The sequence below is a fragment of the Lissotriton vulgaris genome, chromosome 8, assembly GCF_964263255.1.
Source record: "Lissotriton vulgaris chromosome 8, aLisVul1.2, whole genome shotgun sequence".
In the NCBI taxonomy this organism is placed as follows: domain Eukaryota; kingdom Metazoa; phylum Chordata; class Amphibia; order Caudata; family Salamandridae; genus Lissotriton; species Lissotriton vulgaris.
The window spans coordinates 847,196,499-847,217,787 of record NC_141696.1 but is presented as its reverse complement, the minus strand read 5'-3'; the positions used below and the strand labels follow the sequence as shown (position 1 = coordinate 847,217,787).

At 48.4% G+C, this 21,289-nt stretch overlaps 1 protein-coding gene across 1 annotated transcript in view; it reads left to right on the top strand.

Annotated features, from left to right (window-relative positions):
* Positions 1 to 21,289, top strand: part of LOC147698089 (acetylserotonin O-methyltransferase-like) — a 684,409-nt gene that overhangs the window by 600,573 nt on the left and 62,547 nt on the right. Inside the window, exon 7 of the mRNA XM_086934767.1 lies at positions 7,628 to 7,750. Within this exon, the coding sequence (XP_086790893.1) occupies positions 7,628 to 7,750 (123 nt within the window). The remainder of the gene's footprint in view (positions 1 to 7,627; positions 7,751 to 21,289) is intronic.

Here is a 21,289-nt window from a genome sequence, read left to right as displayed (position 1 = left end):
TACCACCCGGCGTTCCCCTCATTCTCCTGATAAAAGTAATACTCACTTGTGTGCCCAAAGCAGAATCTCCCTAAAAATGTGTTTTAAAAAACTCCCGTTATGGACACGCTTTGGTGTCCCCTCAGTTTTGAATGTTGTATGTTTTTCAAGCTGACTCTACTTTGGGCACCCACACAAGTGAGGCATAATTTTTATTGGTAGACAGAGGGGAACACTGGGCCACCAAGCCCAGGAACACAAATCCAGGTAGCCCCCTATCTATCACAAAACAACCTGTTTTTGCAAAGGAGGCTCCTGAGCTTTGGCTCAGCGACCATCTAGGGAAACCTAACAAACACAGATATTTCTGAAAAACAAACATACGGAGGAGTACAGGGAGGTGTGGCTTGCATGGATCCCCCAACTTTTTCTTTCCCAGAATCTCCTGTAAACCTAAAATTTAGCTTTAAAAAAATAACATTTTCCTCACATTTCTGTCTGGGATCACAGCGCCTGCACACAATTCCTATTACCCAGCGCTCTCCTTGGTCTCTCAATAAAAATTATACCTCACTTGTATGGTGTCTAGTTTTCAGAAATATCTGGGCTTGGTTGGTTGGTTGCTCAGAAGCGGTCACTTCTCACGCTCCCTGATCATCCTGACTTGTAGCGCTATACTCCTCCTGGTATCGTAGCGCTTACTGCTCTCAGTTCATTGCTGCTATATATTAATTGAGAATTGCTCGCATTGCCTGTAACTTTATTTACTGCTATATATTAATTGAGAATTGCTCGCATTGCCTGTAACTTTATTTGTGCTTAGTATCGTAGCGCCACACTGCTTACTGCTCACTGCTGCTAATAAGTTATTGTTGCCCTGCTCGCATTGCCTGCAAAATTCCTTGTGCCTGATTGTGTCCGTACCACTGCCCAGATCATAGCGTTATTCCGGTTGTGCCCCAATCTCGTCCGGTTTTGCTTTTTGTTTGTGCTGCCATTTTGTTGTTCTGACTCCTAGCCTGTCTCTCCACCCCGCATCCGCCTCCCAGCTGCTCCTCCATCCCACTGATAGACAAGGATTGACCCATCTGACCTAGCGCTGTGACCGTCCTGGCTTGCTCAGTAGCGGTCGCTCCTCACGCTCCCTGATCATCCTGACTTGTAGCGCTATACTCCTCATTGCTGTCTGGTATCGTAGCGCTTACTGCTCTCAGTTCATTGCTGCTATATATTAATTGAGAATTGCTCGCATTGCCTGTAACTTTATTTGTGCTTAGTATCGTAGCGCCACACTGCTTACTGCTCACTGCTGCTAATAAGTTATTGTTGCCCTGCTCGCATTGCCTGCAAAATTCCTTGTGCCTGATTGTGCTGGTACCACTGCCCAGATCATAGCGTTATTCCGGTTGTGCCCCAATCTCATCCTGATTTGCTGTTTGTTTGTGCTGCCATTTTGTTGTTGTGACTCCTAGCCCGTCTCTCCACCCCGCTCCCGCCTCCCAGCTGCTCCTCCCTCCCTCCACCCCCCCTATCCACTTATGACAGATGCTTTTGCGTGCAGCGTTCACGCGCTGCAGACGCGCCCAATGCGCGCCGAAGGCGCGCCAAAGGTGAGCCCGTCTACGCCCGTCCGCGCCTAGACTGCGCCCAGCGCCAGACCCCCTGGCCCCTGCAAAATCCACTCCACCCGCATAACGTACGACGCCACCACCCTCTCAGCACTCAACCCCGGCCGTCTCCCAGACTGCTACCAAGCCGCCGCAGGACACACCCATGGACCCTTCACCTGCCACTCCTGCAAACTCGACTGCATCAGGACCCACACCAAATCCATAGACTCCTCACAGAGCTCCGACACTAACCACCTGAAATGCATCCTGCTCAACACCCGCTCGGTCCACAGACACGCCATTGAACTTTGGAACCTACTCGACACCACATCACCGGACGTCGCCTTTCTTACAGAAACCTGGATGAACGCCTCATCAACGCCCGACATCGCCATAGCCATCCCGGACGGCTACAAGATCATCCGAAAGGACCGCATCAACCAAACAGGAGGAGGCATCGCCATCGTCCATAAGAACACCATCCGCATCACGACCAGTTCCGAGGACAACCTCACAACCGCCGAACACCTTCACTTCCAGATCCACACCGACCCTAAGACCACACTCAGGGGCACCCTCATCTATAGACCACCGGGACCCCGCACACAATTCAGCAAAGACATCACTGACTTCATCAGCCCACACGCCCTCCCCTCTGAGGACTACATTCTTCTGGGAGACCTCAACTTCCACCTGGAAAAGAACAACGACAGCAACACCACCACCCTTCTGGACAACCTCGCCAATCTCGGACTCAAACAACTTGTTGGCACCCCTACCCACTATGCCGGACACACGCTCGACCCAATCTTCACCTCCAGCAAGCACATCTCCTTTAATCACACCACAGCTCTCCATTGGACGGACCACAGCTGCGTTCACTTCAACTACAAAAAGACTACGACCCACAACCACCCACAACCATTTCCCCGGAGAAACTGGAACAAAATCACCACCGACCAGCTCTTCACATCGCTTCATCAAAACCCTCCTGCAAAATCATCGGACCCAAACCAAGCAGCCACCAACCTCACACAATGGATCACCCACAGCGCTGACGAATTAGCACCCTTGAAAAACCATCAAATCAAGCAAGGCAGCAAAAAAGCCCCCTGGTTTAATGATGACCTTAAGAAATCCAAGAAGATCTGTCGTACCCTTGAGAAAGCCTGGCGAAAAAACCCAACCACTGACAACCTGGCCACCTTCAAGAACGCCACCTGCAAACACCACCAACTGATCCGATCCACCAAGAAATCAGCATTCAAGGATCGACTCGACAACAACGCCCACAACAGCAAGGAACTATGCAACATCGTCAAAGAGTTTACCAACCCCACCCCCGGCACCAACGAGATCACTCCCTCCCAAGACCTCTGCGACTCTCTAGCCTCGTTCTTCCACAACAAAATCGCTGACATACATAACAGCTTTGGAGACCAGTCCACCCACCCACCTCCGAACTAAAACCCCCCTCCAACAACCTTTGCGCCTGGAACTCAATCACCACCGAAGACACCATCCGCCTGATGAACACCATCCACTCAGGATCACCAACCGACCCATGTCCCCACCACATTTTCAACAAAGCAGACTCCATTATCGCACCCCATCTCCGAGACGTCATCAACTGCTCCCTCAACTCAAGCTGGAAACATGCCGAACTCAGCGCCCTCTTGAAGAAACCCACAGCTGACCCCACTGAACTCAAGAACTACCGCCCCATTTCGCTCCTCCCATTCCCTGCCAAAGTCATTGAGAAAGCCGTCAACAGTCAACTCGCCGCCTTCCTCGAATCCAACAAGTCCCTCGACCCTTCACAGTCCGGCTTCCGAGCCAAATACAGCACCGAGGCCGCCCTCATGGCAGCAACAGATGACATTCGAACTCTACTGGACAACGGAGAAACAGTTGCCCTCATCCTACTTGACCTATCCGCAGCCTTCGACACAGTCTGTCATAGCTCCCTTATACAACGCCTCAACAACGCCGGAATACAAGGAAAAGCATTGGACTGGATCATCTCGTTCCTCGCCGGAAGAACCCAGAGAGTCCGCCTCCCCCCTTTTAGATCAGAGGCCACCGAAGTCATCTGCGGCGTACCACAAGGATCTTCACTGAGTCCCACCCTCTTCAACGTATACATGAGTCCCCTCGCATCCATCGCGCGCCATCACAACCTCAACATTATCTCCTACGCAGACGACTCCCAGCTGATCCTCTCCCTTACAAAAGACCCAAACACCACCAAAACCAACCTACACGAAGGGATGAAAGAAGTAGCCGAGTGGATGAAGAACAGCCGTTTAAAACTGAACTCGGACAAAACGGAAGTCCTCATCTTAGGATCATCCCCGTCCGCCTGGGACGACTCATGGTGGCCACCGGCCCTGGGAACCGCACCCATACCAACGGACCACGCACGTAACCTGGGCTTCATCCTGGACTCCTCCCTCTCGATGACCAGACAAGTCAACGCCGTCTCATCATCATGCTTCAACATCCTACGTATGCTCAAAAAAATCTTCCATTGGATCCCCACCGAAACAAGAAAGATGGTCACCCATGCATTGGTCACAAGCCGACTGGACTACGGAAACACCCTTCACGCCAGAACCACAGCCAAACTACAGAAAAAACTCCAATGCATCCAAAACGCCTCAGCCAGACTCATCCTAGACATCCCCTGCCAAGCTCACATTTCCGGTCACTTGAAAGACCTTCACTGGCTCCCAGTCAACAAGAGAATAACGTTCCATCTCCTCACCCATGCACACAAAGCCCTATATGACCTAGGACCCGAATACCTCAACACGCGCCTCTCCTTTAACACCCCCACCAGCCAACTACGATCGTCCAATCAAGCCCTTGCTGCAATTCCACGCATCCAAAGATCTACCATGGGAGGGAGATCCTTCTCCTACTTAGCAGCCAATACCTGGAATTCTCTCCCCACCCACCTCCTCCTTACACAGAACCACCTCTCCGTTCAGAAAACAACTAAAAACTTGGATATTCGATAAGTAAAGTTCCCCCCCTCCCTCAAGCGCCTTGAGACCCTCTGGGTGATTAGTGCGCTATACAAATTTAAACTTGACTTGATTTGAGATGGCTGCCGAGCCCGGGACCAAAAACGGAGGTGCCCCCTTTCAAAACCGTGGTTGTTTTCTGATGGATCATTTTGAAGTCTCCACAATACGTTTTGGGCCCATGCCTATTGCGGGTCCTAGGCCCATCCACACAAGTGAGGTACCATTTTTATCGGGATACCTAGAGGAATTCTGGGTGGGTGGAAGTTTGTGGCTCTTTTCAGATTACAAAGCTATCTGACACAGAAAGGAGAGGAAAGTGCATGGGTTTGCTAGATTTCCCTAGCTGCTGGATGAGCTAGGGTCCAAAATCCAAAGCTAGGCACATTGCAAAAAAGGGTCAGTTTACAGTGGAAACTGTGATGTGTCCTTGTTGTGTTTTGGGCCATTTCCTGACGTGGCCACTAGGCCTACCCACACATGTGAGGTACTATTTCTATCAGGAGACTTGGGGAAATGCTGAGTGGTTGGAAGTTTGTGGCTCCCTGCGGATTCCAAAACTTTCTATCACAGAAATGTGAGCAAATGTGTTTTTTGTACAAAATGTGAGGTTTGCAAGGGATTCTGGGTAACAGAACCTGGTGAGGGCCCCACAAGTCCCCCATCCTGGATTTCCCTGGGAGTCTATTTTTTTAAATGTACAGGGTTGCTAGATTTCCCTAGGTGCTGGCTGAGCTAGGGTCCAAAAACCACATGTGATGTGTCCACGTTGTGTTTTGGGCCATTATCTGTCAATGCCACTAGGCCCACTCACAGAAGTGAGGTACCACTTTTATCAGGACACTTGGCACAATGCTGTGTAGGTGGAAGTTTCTGGCTCCTCACAAATTCCAGAACTTTTAAACAGACAATTGAGAAAAATGGGTTTATTTGTTTACAAAGTTTGAGGTTTGCAAGGGAATCTGGGTAACAGAGCCTGGTGAGAGCCGCACAAGTCACCCCATCTTGGATTTCCCAGGGTGTCTAGTTTACCAAAATGCATGGGTTTGCTAGGTTTCCCTAGGTGCCGGCTGAGCTAGGGTCAAAAATACACAGCTAGGCACATAGTAAAAAAAGGGTCAATTTTCACTGGATAAATGTGATGTATCCTCATTTCTTTTTGGGCAGTTTCCTGTCACGGGCACTAGGCCTACCCAAACAAGTGAGGTACTATTTTCATTGGATGCCTTAGGAAAATACAAAACAGTAGAGCAAGTGTTATTACCAATTGACTTTCTATGCATTTCGGCCTTCCAACTGTAAGGCAGTGTGTAACAAATAAGTAATTTTGAACAATGCACTCCCATTCACATGCTAGTATGGGTACCCACACATTTGGAGATGTGCAAATAGCCACTTCTTCTAAACTCCATAATTTGTTCCATTTCAGGAATACATAGGTTTTCTTGATACCTATTTTTCAGTTTTTATATTTTACCACATCAATTGCTGTATACCTGGTACACAATGAAAAACCATGGCAAGGCGCAGCTCAGTTATTTGCTCTGGGTTCCTCGGGTTCTTGGTGAACCTACAAGTCCTATATATCCTCACAACCAAGATGGTCAAGCAAATGTAACGGTGTATTGCTTTTCAAAATCTGCCTTACTTAAAAGAAGTTACAGGGGAAAAAATAGGCACAATTGGGTGTTTTTTTAACACAGTTTCAATATTTGTCTTTTTCAACTGTTGCTTTCAACAGAAAAACATTGAAAGAAATGCACAAGTTACCTCTTGCTGAATTCAAAATTGCTATTTTTTCAGAAACCTAGGGCCCGATTCACAGAATGAACTTACTACTTTTGGCATTCACAGAATGCACTTACTACTTTTGGGATTCACAGAATGAACTAACTCATTTCGGTATTCACAGAAGTTAGGACTACTAACTTTAGGACTCCTAAATGCCTTCTGTGAATACCGAAAGTCTTAAAATTAGGATTTTTCTTAATTTAGTAGTAGTAAAGTTAGGACTCCTAATTTTAGGATGCCTAAATGCTTTCTGTGAATACCGAAAGTCCTAAAATTAGGATTTTTCTCTATTTAGTAGTAGTAAAGTTAGGACTACTAACTTTACTACTACTAAATTGAGAATTGAGAAAAATCCTAATTTTAAGACTTTCGGTATTCACAGAAGGCATTTAGGCATCCTAAAGTTAGGAGTCCTAACTTTACTACTACTAAATTGCGAAAAATCCTAATTTTAAGACTTTCGGTATTCACAGAAGGCATTTAGGAGTCCTAAAGTTAGTAGTCCTAACTTCTGTGAATACCGAAATGAGTAAGTTCATTCTGTGAATACCAAAAGTAGTAAGTGCATTCTGTGAATGCCAAAAGTAGTAAGTTCATTCTGTGAATCGGGCCCAATAAGAATATGATTCAGTAAAGCCGAAATGTATATATATTAAAAAGAAATACATACAAAACTCACTATTCAGCAAGATGGCAAAAAATGAAGTATAGCTGCACAGAAAGTGTGGTATTTCTTAAATATACTTTGTGGGTGCGGAGGCCAGAAGTAGAAGAGTTGATTTTATCAATTTTAGGGATGGATTGATGGGGGTGGTCAAATGACAGCCCTCAATCTTGATAGAATGCTCTTCAGGACTCATTTTAAATCTTTGATGCTGATTACAGCTCTGAGCTGGTTTGGAAAAGTATTCCGTAGGTCAAGTAACTTAAGTGAAGTGCAGTGGGACACAAGGCGGTGTGTGAGTTCTCTTGAAAATTTAAATATTGCAGCGTTTACTACAGAAGATTGATTTCCCACCTATGAGAACACAGTAGAGCTTTGTGTTGTATTTCATTGGTACCCATAGCCCTGGTTGATTTCTGGAGTTTTTATAGCTGTAACAATGTTTAATAGAAATATCAAACATATTTACTTAAATAGGGCACATATACTTTTTTATGTTAATTTCAGCAGGCATGCTTACAGAAATGAGCACTGATACCTTATCTTCCTTTTAGGTGACTTCTTTAAAGATCCAGTTCCAGAAGCTGACTTGTACATCATAGCCCAGATCTTGCATTGTTTTAACAGTGAGAAAGGCCTGCAACTGTTATCAAAAGTTTACAATTCCTGCAAGCCAGGTACCATGAGTTTCTCTTCAATTCAAACCATATCAAATGTAATGTATATCAATGAAAAAACGATAAATAACAAAATGAATGAAAGCAAAACCTAAGTGCTACTACCATAACTTTTAAGCTATTGGCTCATTGAATCACTATGATATTTTGAAAAACAAATTCAGTATTTATTGGCACAGATAACTAAAACTGATAACAATGTGGTTCAAGTCTAGTGAAGTGTTCAAAAACAAGGTTACATCATAGCTATTGTATAATTGATTCATATTCAGTACTGTGAGGCTGGGAATTCTCAAAGGTTTTAACTGACAGTTTCATTTACTGATTTAATTTATGGAATTTGTAATCACTTCAACTGTCCTCATCACTTCAAGTTGGCTATTTTGCTTTCAAACCTTCCTATAACTTCACTTTGAAATTAAAGCAGTTAAAAAAATAATATGTAATATTTCAAGTTACTTAATTAACTGAGATACTCTTTTGCATATCCTAAATGAGACCTTGAAATTCTTGTTGAAGTGGTGAAAACATTTAAAAAACATTTCATTTCACCCGTTTATTAAAGTTGTCAAATTCTAAAACAAAAACGTGTTTTTGGTTAAAAATATTAAAGAGGCCTTTTAACTTTGACATGCATCAGTAAACATTTACAGTTTGAACGCAAAAGGAGAAAATGTGAATTTTTTTCACAAACCATATGGAAATATGGGGTTATTTACAAAACATTTGCAGTCCAGAGGCTTGTACTGCGTTGGCAGTAGAGTGAATCAAAAGGGCTTTCATCAACTATGGCATCAACAAAGACTGATGTTCAGTGATGGCAATATTAAAGAGAGGACAGCCAACATATTTCTTCAAATAATATTGAATTCCATAGTATTAATGTTATTATAGAATAGATTTTGTTTGATAAATATTATTTGAGAGAAATTATGTGGTGAAGGTGAGGATGTCTATCCTAAGGGTACCTCTAATGCCTTCTAAAGGGTTTCCTCAGTTAATCCCACTAACATCCCAAACAATGCCTACATTGGTCCCTTCAACAGGGGGCGTGGCTTGGACGCCGATGGCGATGGTCGCCTGAGAGCTCGGCTCCGGGACTGAGCCCACTTTGATCCTGCAAATCGGAGTCCGCGGGGCACCCTAACCCCTGCAATCCGACGACCGGACCGGTGGGGACCTGCTGGGACACCCGGTAACACTCGAAAATCGACTGTTCCGACAGAAAACCGAAGTTCGGGGGGTCCGCGGAGTGAGACCCAAGATGGCGCCTAGACCTTCTCGACTCCTTGGCCGGGACCCTCGACCCTGAGGAGCACAGTGGGACACCGCGCATCCTCTCCATCCTGCCTCCCTGGAACACGATACTTTGGGTGACGCTTGGAAAGGGTCCGGGCACGGTGGCCGACCCCAGACGGGCAGTTGGCCGAACTCTTATCGTTCTCGGAACGCGGACGCCCGGCGACCCTGGGTGTGAGGACGATCCCACGGGCCGCACCCGACTGCCCCCCCACCGAGTGACTGAACTCCATGGGCAGCACAGCGCCCTGGCGCCACAGAGCCTCCGGCGGCACTGGTGACTCTCACTCCAGATCCTCATCGGCCAGGCGGGCCTGCCCGACCTGGCGCCGCTCGTCCCCGCCTCCTCCTCATTGGCCTCCGACAACACGGTGGTGGCGCGGCCCAAGGTTGCGGAAGGGCAGCGGGTCCTGGAGACAGCGATCGACGACTCTCGGCACAACAACAACGTGCCAGGGGAGACATAACCGACGCCCACACCTGGTGGTGACTCAGACGGACCTTCCTCCGTGGGACTCAATCGCCATGGAGAAACCGAGGGGACCCAGAGGGACCACCCCAGCCGCCTCGGATTCGGAGGCGCCGGACAAAGAGGATCGAGGGGACCCGGAGAGCTCCGGTGGTCCCCACTTACAACAACAATTTGACCGAGTCCTTGAGGCGATCGCGACCACGCCCTCAGCACTGCAGCAGGACATTGCCCAGGTCGCGACGAGCCTGGGCCTCCTCAGGGCGGACCACGGTAAGCTCTCGGATAGAGTTAAGGAGGTGGAGAGCTCAGTGAAGACCCTGGAGCCGGCACAGAAAACCCTGGCCGCGACTGTGAAGGATGCCCTATCCCGGATTGAGGCCTTGGAGAAACGAGCGGAGGATGCTGAAGGACGCAATAGGCGGAACAACATTCGAGTGGTGGGCCTGCCGGAAAAGATCGAAGATGGCGACATGGTGGCCTATCTGGAAGCTTGGCTCCGGGACACAGTAGCCCCTGAAGGCCTGTCCTCCTTTTACACCCTGGAGCGGGCGCACAGAGTGCCGGCGAGGCCACCGCAACAGGGCCGTCCCCCACGACCGGTGGTGGCGCGTCTGCTGCACTTTCGGGACAGAGACCTCATCCTTAATGCCGCCAGACATAATGGCCCTTATAAGGTGGAAAATAGCCAGGTGAACATTTTCCCGGATTACACACACGAGACTCAGCGCAGGCGGGCCTCTTTCCTGGCGATCAAGTGCGAACTCCGGAGCGAGGGCATCCAATATTCGCTCCTTTTCCCTGCAAGGCTCCGCATAATCGTTGATGACAAGACCCAGTTCTTCGATTCCCCGGAGGAGGTCTGCAACTGGCTGGAACTCTATAGAGCGGGTAAAGATGGCTTCAGCTCGTCGTCACAGTTGGCCGTGGAACCTGGGCAACAACGATGGTCCAAAAGACTTCGCAGCCGCCGCGGCAAGACGGGCAGGCCTTCGACAATGGAGACAATGGCGGAGCGGAAGGGAGTGCTGGAGATGGTGTCTACTCTATCGGGGTCGCTGGGTGGCCCCATTCTTGAGGAATCGAACCCTGGAGGCGAGGGGGCACCAACTGACACTGAGGACTCGGATACCGATAGTATCCACACACCGGTGATAACTCCGAACTCAGCTGAGGACATACTGGATGGACAGGGATGACGGGGTGAGCTACTTCAAATTGGGTGGGGGTTTGCAGCGGGGGTGGTTGGGAAGGCGATTGATTTTGAACTCCGGTGAAGGGGGGGGAGCCCCGATCAGGATGTAGCTTTTTGTTTTGGGCTCAAGATAGTCTCGGCAGTCCGGGAATCGAGGGCCCATTACCGGCGCCCAGCCCGCACCAAGCCCTTAAGGCCTTCCTGCGGTGGCGACCGCTGGGTTAGTCGGGGATTGTGGGATAGTTTGGGGTATGGTTTGGATGGGAACTAGATGGCACTATTTGGGTCCTGTTCTGGGGAGGGTGGGTAGGGGTTTGTTTTGAACGGGGGTTGTTGTTCTTTTGTTGGTGAAAATGGCCGCCATCAGTGTTGCATTGACTGTTGCTCGCTCATCGTTGGAGCCTTGGAGGGGGGACCCGGAACAGACGATATGGGACAATGGCTGATGTTGCTAATGTGAAATGCATCACTTGGAATGTACGGGGGCTCCACACTATGTCTAGATGCCACAAAGTTCACGCTTATTTAGTGCGTAGAGGGGTACAAATAGCGCTGCTGCAGGAGACTCATCTCAACAAGGCGGAGGGGGCGGCGCTACAGCGTAGATGGAGAGGGCAGGTCTTCTATACCTCGTACTCAGCGTATGCAAGGGGGGCGCTTATATGGATCAGGGCTGGGGTCCCCTTTCAGGTTACGAAGTCGGTGGTGGATCCAGAGGGGTGCTACGTAGCTCTTTCAGGCACACTGGGGGGTAGGGACTTGAACATTTGCTGTATTTATGCACCTAACGTGGACCAGCTTGCCTTCCTCTCCAGGTTATCGGGTTCGTTGGCCCACTGCTTCTCAGGACCCCTCCTACTCAGGGGTGATTTTAATTCTGTGGTGGACGTGGAGGCCGACCGCTCGCACCCCCCCCTCCCGGACTCCCCAGTTCGCGGGGTAGCGAAAGGGAGGAAGGAATGGCAGGCGCACTGGGGGCTCACGGATATCTGGAGAGCACAACATCCCGACACTAGAGACTACTCCTATTTCTCGGGCCTACATGAGTTGCACGTGCGACTGGACGGGTTTTTGGGGTCGGCGGAGTTGATGTCTGCGGCGGTCCGGTCTGAATATTTGACCAGGACTGTCTCGGACCACAACCCTCTCCTGATGGACCTTCGATGGTTTCCCGGGGTCCCTAGTTTGCCCACCTGGAAACTGCGCCCGGAGATGTTAGAGGACATAGTCTTTAAGGCGGACCTGGAGGACAAAATCTCGGAATACTTCGCATCTAATGGGGGTACTGCGGGATCGAGAGCGTTGGAGTGGGATGCCTTTAAGGTGGTGATCAGGGGCTACTGCATTTCTAAAAAAGTGGGCATGCGGCGAGTCATCCTGGATGACTTGGCTGCGGCTGATCGGAAGCTCCGCGAGATGGAGCTTCGCCGCCCTGGACACCCCGAACTCCAGGAGGGTACGGCGACAGCGAGGGAGACGGTGGCGGCGGAGGTCGAGCGACTGCGCTGCTTCGACTACAAGGCCTACACTACTAGGTCGCTCGCAGAGGGGGACAGATCGGGCGCACTGTTGGCGTGGCTAGCCAATCCTACGCGCCGGACCTCTCTGACGACGTCCATGCGCACGGCGGAGGGGGCTGAAGTGCACACTCAGCCAGAGATCTTGAGCTGCTACCTCCGATACTATGAGCGACTGTACCGTAGTAGCTCTGCCAGGGACCCCGACTTGATTGAGGACTTCCTGCAGCCCCTGGAGTTGCCAACTTTGGAGCCGGACGTAGCGAAGGCTCTGGGCTCCGACATCGAACTAGGTGAAATTCGTAGCGCCATTAAAGGGATGGCGAGGAATAAGACCCCGGGCCTGGATGGCCTCCCGGTTGAATTCTACTCCGCCTACGCTGACCTCCTGGCGCCGCGGCTGCTGATAGTCTACAGAGAGGCGAAACGATTGGGTCGCCTCCCCGGCTCGATGTGCAAGGCCCTAGTGGTGCCCCTCCTCAAGCCTGGTAGAGAATCGTCTGACCCGGCATCCTACCGACCTCTGTCAATGCTGACGGTCGATTATAAGATCCTGAGCAGCATTTTGGCATCGAGGCTGCTGGGGCACATGCGTTCTTTAGTTCACGAGGACCAGGCTGGATTAATTCCCAAGCGGAACACAACCATGAATATTTGCAGGCTGTTCCGCATACTGGGGGAACCGCACTTAGAAGCCCCGTGCCCGGTAATCCTTTCGGTGGATTTGGAGAAGGCCTTTGATAGCCTGGAATGGGACTACCTACGCAGTGTACTGCGGCGATTCGGTCTGGGTGAGGGCTTTGTCAGGTGGACTATGGTATTGTATGCCTCGGCGTCGGCCAGGGTGAGGGCAGGCCCTCTGATCTCCTCGCCATACCCGGTGGAGAGAGGCACGAGGCAGGGTTGCTCGTTGTCCCCGCTGCTCTTCGCGCTAGCGGTGGTGCCACTGGCGCTGCTGCTCCGGACAGGGGCCCACTTTGACGGTTTGCGGACGCAGTCGGGCCCACATCGGGTCTCGCTTTACGCTGATGATTTGTTGCTCTTCCTCGAGGACCCGGTGGCCGCCTTGAATGGGGCCGCGTCGGCGCTCACGGCTTTTGGGGAGGTCTCAGGCCTCCGGGTGAATTGGGCCAAGACTTGTCTGTTCCCGGTTCGTAGGGGAACGCCCAGCCCCGTCATCGGTGGGGAGATCAGATGGGAACCTGACTGTTTCAAGTACCTGGGGGTATACATTTACCACGACCCAGTTGATCTCCTGGATGGGAACATAGCTCGCTGTACTCGTGCGTTGCGCGGTAGCATGGACTTCTGGGCTACCCTGCCGCTCTCGGTGGCAGGGCGGATCGCTCTACTGAAAATGGTGGCACTCCCCCGGCTGCTCTACTACTTCCGTGCGCTGCCGATTTGGATCCCGCCGGCCACCTTTCGACTACTGCGATCTATGGTGGTGGGTTTCCTTTGGGGCTCGGGCCGCCGGAGAGTGGCCCTCAAGACCCTGATGAGGCCGAAAGCTCAGGGTGGCCTTGCTGTGCTGGACTTTGAGAAGTACTATCTGGCGGCGCAGCTGCAGACCTTCACCCAGGAGGTCGCTAGGGAGTTCCGAGGCCCGGAGGCCGGGAGGGGCACTGGGATGGCTAGGCATGTTATCTCCTTCATCACATTGCGACAACATCTGGCATTGCAGGACCTGACGCTCGAAGAAAAGACCATTCGATTATGTTGGAACCGTGCCCACGCCCGGGGACAGTTGCGGGTACCATATGCACCTGAAATACCACTGGGTATGTTGACGGCCCTGCCTCACAGGGGAGATTGGTCACGCCTGGGGCACTGGGAGGACGCGGGACTGCAGCTAGTGGGGGACCTTTATGAGGACGGGGCGTTATTGCCCTTCCAAGAGCTCATAGACCGCTTTGACGTCCCTCGTGGCGATTTCCTTTTGCACACGGCCCTGATCCGGGCGATCCAGGCGCACTGGAAAAACGGGCTGGAGGAACCACCTACGTCCCCAGTGTGCCAGTATGTTATGATGTCCGCGGGGACGGTCAAGACGGTCACATGCCTGTATGGTAGGTTGATTGCTGAGGGGTTGACCCCCCTCACCACTTTACGAACCCGCTGGGAGGCAGACATAGGGAAGGAGATTCCGGAGACGACCTGGTCACAACTTATGAGACGAGCCTGGAAGGGCGCACGCCACGCCCGATTCCAGCTAGTCCACTTCTACGTGCTCCACAGGGCCTATCTGACCCCGGCGAAGATCCAACAGTACTTTGCCGTGGATTCGGCGGAATGCCCCAGGTGCCGGGCGCCTGAGGCGGACCTCCTCCACATGTTGTGGTCTTGCCCGGCGTTGTCCTCCTATTGGCTTGGAGTAGGAGACACCTTGAATGGGGTGACGGGGAGATCCTTGTCGGTTGACGCGGCGGTGGGGCTCCTACACTGGTTCCCGCATACCCCCAAGAATAAAATCACAAGCAAATTTATTGATCTGGGGCTTCTCCTCGCAAAACGAGAAGTGACCAGGAATTGGAAGGCAAGGGTTGGTCCAACGGAGGCTAGGTGGCACAGCGAACTTTTAAAATGGGCGGCGGGGGAGAGCACGCTGCGATATCAACTGGCCAGAAGGCAGAACAACGAGAAAGCGCAGGAGGCAGCACTAGAATGGGAGACATTAGTGCAGGCCCTCAGGGACTATTGCGCCCCCAGCGATTCCGAGAGTGAAGATGCAGCACGTCCCGAGTCCCGATAGTCAACTGTAGATCAGTTACCTATTGAATTTTCCCGGAGGTCTCCCATAGGCTTCCCTACACGCATTGCCACACACTGATGGCGGGGTTGGGGGGGTTTCTACTTGACTTACTGGGTTGTTGGGGGGGTTTCTTTTGTTTCTTTTGTAGGATGATTTAGAAAAGCAGATGACGTTCTATGGATCATCCGGACCAGCTTCGACCCTCTAGCGGATCCCCATCGGTGTTCGCCGCCCGACCTTCGGGATGTGGGCTGAATGGCTGTGTACACTTATAACTTGACGAGAGGGGATGAGATTGATACCGCTTTTTCTGATTGTGATTATATTGCTGGTCCAATATGCACTTTTGACTGATTCCTGCAATAAAAATATATTTCAAAAAAAAAAAATAATTGGTCCCTTCAACAGAATCCCCAAAGTATGTGAAAACATATGTCCTCTTCATCATACCCGCTACAACCCCAATTAGCTGCCTCTTGGTTAACCATGTGATCTTTAAGTGAAACCCAGTAAAATCTGTTGATTGAATCTGCTTTGGAAGGAACAACCATGCTCCCTTTCACTTAAGATTCCATGTTGTTCTCTTCAGCTTTGTTTGCACTCCAAGGTCTATTTCTCTTCTAGACTTTTATTCTGGATCACTCCAGAAGTTAGCTTTTGTCAGGGCAACAAATACCTATTTTACTGCTCAATTTAACCCGTGGCCCTCAAGCAAGACGTTTTTGGAATTGAGAGTCACTCTTGTACTCCTTTGTGGCTTTAGTTTGGTGAGACTGAGCTATTAATGGAAATATTAGCAAACCTTAACTTGCACAAATTAATTATGTAAATCCTGAAATGCTTTTCTGACTTCATCTCTAACACACAGGCTTCCAGAGTTGCAACTGTTTTGACAAACCACGATTTCCACAAGTAAATTTCCCTTCCCCACAAATTGAATGTAAATGCTGTTTCACAAAACTAGGCATTTTCTTCTGTGCATTCTCATATGTGATATATTTCAGATTGTACAGACCACCACCATGTCATTAATTGATTGAGCCCCACTTTCCTCTTCCATTATATGCCACTGTGGTTTCAGTTCATTTCATTCTGCACACATCATTAATCGGAAGTACTTCAGGGAGAAGAAACCAAGGAGTTTGACTTTTACCACTCTAGCAGCATCACTTTGAAATGTGGTTCCACGTAGAGGAAGCCCCCCTGGGATCTGACAATTTGTAGTGTATAAAAGGGAAGTATGACAGTACAACGCGATCATTTTGATTGCAGTACTGTACATCGCGTTTTTTACAACGCAAGTCGTTACAATGACTTGGAGGGCACTGGATTGAGAATTAATATGATTGTCTATTCCAACTCCAGCCCACGTAACAGTAGGGAAGGTGTTGGAATAGAAAATCACACTATTCCTTAACCAAGAGCGCCATCCAGCGAAAGTCGTAGTAATGACTTGCGTTGTAATGGTTGTGTGGTAAAGGTCGTGCAGTGTAAACACAGCGTTGTAAACGATGTTTCCTGTATAAAAGAGTTCTGTTCTGTGCAGGAAAATATAAACCAATGTGTGTGTGTGTGGGGGGGTTTTGGAATGGGTGAATACGATGTCAATGAATAAAATGATATTTGCAGGCCCGACAATGGCAATACCAATAAAAGCAATATCAGTGCATGCCATAACCTGTCTTTAAAAAAGGAATAAGATCCCTGGACAACAGAATGTGTCTTGTAAGTCGTGATACCGTCTGCTGCAGTAATACTGTAGGAGGCAGTAATTGACTCACAATTAACGCAAAAGTACTATTAAACTTCCCTCACTGTGAGTATACAGGGAGTACAAACAACGTCAGTGGAAATTCTGTAAAAATACAGTATACTAAAAAGATTGAAAGTTAAAATATCAGTTTTTATTAAAAATAGACCAAGGCATTACCCTGGGGTCAGTACATGATACAACAATTTCATACACATTTATATACACAATACATAAAAACCAAAAGTCGACGCGGCGTTTCGGTGCTTTGTAAAGATGAGACACCTTCTTCAGGGCGTTTTTTATCTCTAAAAGGAAATACAACAATTAAAAACTATATTTCACAGATTTCCTACTTCTCCTGACGTAATTAATTATCATATTTATCATAGTAAATAATCCTATGCGGAAGTAAGGGGTAAAATCCCTTCGCTTGTATTGTTAAAACAGAGAACACATTTTTTTTCTCCCCTATCCAATAAATCTATGCAGAAGTAAGGGGCAAAATCCCTTTGCTTGTATTGTTAAAACAGAGAACAAAATGTTTTCTCTCCTTTCCAAATGTCAACCTCTTTCTGATATCTTAACCAAAAATAGGAGAGGGATGACAATTATTTAATGAGTTATGCACATGTAGTTCCTATGAATTTTTGAGAAAAAACACATATTCCCACAAAAAACAATTCTATTGTATAGTATCTATATAATCATTGCGATAATCTTATAATCATACCTCTAGTCTTTAAGGACTAGTCTGAGATTTATATACAGACGAGGAACATATACGGCTGCTTGATCATTTTGCGCCGTGACTTGCAGTTGGTGAGAGTCTATTTAACATCCACCTGGAGCATAAAATACATTGATGCACTTATTTTTACACACGTTCATGCCTATTCTGATAAAAGTATTAACTCCTAAAATGAGGTCCTAATTGAACCATACCTGTCGTTAAAAATTTCATTGGTGAAAATAGGAGCTGTACCAGGGGTGACCACCGTATAATTGGATGGAAGTCGGATCAACTTGATCGTACTAAATAGACAGAAATACACATTGCTTCTTTTAAACCAATTTTTTTGTCATATCCTGGAGTCATTTGATAAAGTTAAATGAGTGAAAAAGAGATTAAATAATGAATCAATACCTTTTTTTAGATTAACAAATACGATCGCATAGTGGAGTCAAGCAGTAGGATGTCTTCAAACTGCCAAAAAGGTTTGGAGGGGGGATCACTTCGCTGCTTATTCCCTCTAGTATTATGCCTGTCTTTACGTATATGCGTTAAGACATTAGTCTAGGAGGAAGAAATGGTATAGATGTACACATAGGTCCTGGATGTTATATAGGGTTACCACCTTGATCTTATTTTTTAGTCAAATTGGTTTCCTTAAGGGCTGGGATTTTCTCAACTTTTTCTTTCTCGGTTGGACCATTGGTTGTTAGGCAGTCCGTACGCACTACTCCTGGGTGTGATATAGGGTGTAATATCGGACGTTAGGAAAAAACATTCGGACATTGGTGAATATATAGCTTGTGTCTGGCCACAGAGTGTCAATAATGGTCAATTTATTCCTTTTTTCTCCACATAAATTGCTGCTATTTTTGTCCACCGAGCCAATAGTGCTGACTGTCAGGCTCACATAGCTCTTCGTATTATTCGGAGGCATTAGCAGGGGACCAAGATTTAGGACAAAATAATCATTTTTTCGATCAACCTTTTCTCTTTTAGTATATTTTAGATTGTTCCATTTCATGCATTTATTTGACATTGTGGTGGTTTTAACATTTTTTACAATATTAATTTATGCTGAAATGCTTTGTTAGTAAGTTTATGCTTAATGAAAAAATACCCATTTCTTCCCAAATCAGAATTTCACTTTTGCTAGTTCACTGCTACAAATCAACTCATACTGTTCTGAACTAACAATTGCATTTTTTACATGTTATTACTATTTCATTGCATTTCTCTTTGTTTATTGTTAAATATTTCTTTTCCCCGATGCATCAGATTTGCAGAGCTTGTAACCAGTAGATTGTTTTTGGTACCTTCCCGTTTGCACAGTTCACCAAAATTAGAGTAGAATACGTAATAAATTAAAAATCTCTAGACAATCAAATTTCATATTTTCCCTAAAACCAGTTCCATAAACCCATCATGGAGACTTTACTTGACCATATGCAAGCTAGGTTCCCCACACAGGCTTCGAAAATCGGAAAACATTACAGCGAGTAGCACTCCCATACCAAAGCATACTCAAATTCCTGGCCTAAAGGGGAAACACACAAAGACTCACATACAGAGCAGGAATGCAGCAGAGAAAAGAGCTTAGAGAGAGGCTTTACTAGAACTATGGGCAAGCTTTGAAGTGGACCCGTCCCACAAGGCTAGCCCAGAGTCTGCAAGCAAGGCATCTGCACCTCTTCCACCATACACCAGCAGGGATGTGCTTTCATTGGTACCAGCTGCCCCATGCTCATATTACATGCATATTCACCTGTCAAGGGGGCTAGTGGACCTACCGCAGGACAGCAAGCTACCAGACCAAGAGGGGGGAACTAACCAGCCCAGATGTAGTTAGCCCCAGCTCAGTCCAGTGACAGGCTCTCTCGGGGTTTGACCCTTCCACCCATCAGTCATGGCCATTAGGTTCGATCCGAAAGGGGGCACATGCTCCTGTTTACCCCAAAGGGTGCCCTAACATCAGAGGAAAGTTTGTGGCCCTCCTGGAAGGGGATGTCACCAGTGGAGAGGAGGTAAGGGGCCCCAGTCCTCAAAAATCCAACTCCGGAGGGGAGCGCGGGCTACACTCCACCAAGGTAGCCCTACGGCATGGAAGAAGCATTAGGCAGTAAGTTTGAGGTGAAGATATTACCTAGAACAGCACACAGCACTGAGCAAAGGAGGAAATCCAGGTGGGAGTTGGAGGAAAGGTTTAAGTTACAGATAGAGAGTCAGAGAGCTCTCCCCTGGGAAGCTCAGCAGGGAGACAAAACCACTTCCCCTCCCCAGAAGGAAAGGAAGGTAGCCTTGGACCCCACATAGAGGTGATCCCAGGGATGAGGCAGGAGGAAGGCCCTTGATTGAAACACACATGTCACCTCACCACCGGCCTAGGAGAGGGGCTGATCAGGAAATAATTAGTCAGGAAAGCCTGCAAAGGACACAATTAAGACACAGAAGGAGCAGCAATGCACCTTTACGAGTGAACGAGGAGAGCGACGACAGGGATGTCCTCTGCTCCCACCAAATGTGCTGGTCAGGCAGGCCAACCACTAGAGAGATATTAACCACAGAACAGGATGAGGCCTTTGCACACCGTTTTGGCATCTAATCACCTAATGGACTGAAAGGAAGGGCCACCAGTATGATTGTCCCTGGCTAGGGGAGGGATCCTTCAAACCCGCGGACAAGGCCATTGTAGAGGACTGCATTCAGCATATAGGGGATCCAAAATGTAACTACCCCTACATGCAGGAATGCCTAAGATGATGGGAGCTCTATATCAGGGAGAATCCAACAGATCAGCCCTAGTCAGGATTTGTCCGGTACTGCAGAAAGGGGCAGGAAGTACCATCTAGGAGCCTTGGGAACACATTGACAAAGAAGGGCTCAGGAACAAACTGCCTGCATTGATGACCAGGGTAGAAAAATGGATCTAATGCTTTGAAACAAACACCACAGGTATAAACTTAGCTAGCGGTAACATAAAAAGTCTACTCAGCAGTCTCATAGGGAGCAGACCGACGCATTTTTCTCCTGAGTCCATATCCCCAGAGTCATACTTATCACCGCCAAGCATGACAGGACTGCATTTAATTCATTCAGATACCAGATCAGGAGGGCCCTGAGGGAGATATTCCCTGACCGCCCAGATGTAGGAGGACTACTGGCAGAGAGCATGAAGCCTGGGGAGACCGTGACTGAATTCCTAGACAGAATGAGAGAGCAATGGGGAAGGAGACAGGACAGCCAGGACTGATAAAGGTTGCTACATTGCATTCTTCTACAACATCCTCAAGAAGGGACTGCTCACTGAGATACAGACAGGATTCAATAGTATAGTGGGGGTAGATGCCCAACCTTGGTGGGAGCTACAGGCCCACATACTATAATCTTATCGGAAGAGACAGGAGAAGGACAGGGAAAAGCAGGAGCAGGCCCAGGGAGACCCCCAAACTGGTCCAACATAAGTTGAAAAGATCACCAGTGTAGGGGTCGTGGTAGCTGCAATAGTCCAGATGGCACCTGTCGCAAGAAGAACTCTGCATATGGATCCCAGAGGGTAACCGCAAAGTCCTAGTGGGCGAGGACAGGGAGGCTAACTTCAAACCAACCTCATAGAGTGTCACTACTTTCACAGAATGGCCCACATGGCTCATCAATGCAGTCCTAAAAAGTACCATCATCAAAAAGGTATATGCCGATAACAGCCCACACAGAATACGATCTACAAAATCAAGCCCTGAGCAACATCGTTGCAGCTTCCAATCAGCCTCAGGGAAATCAGGCAACCAGTAACCCACCACAGTAAGGACCAGGCAGCTGGCCTAGCA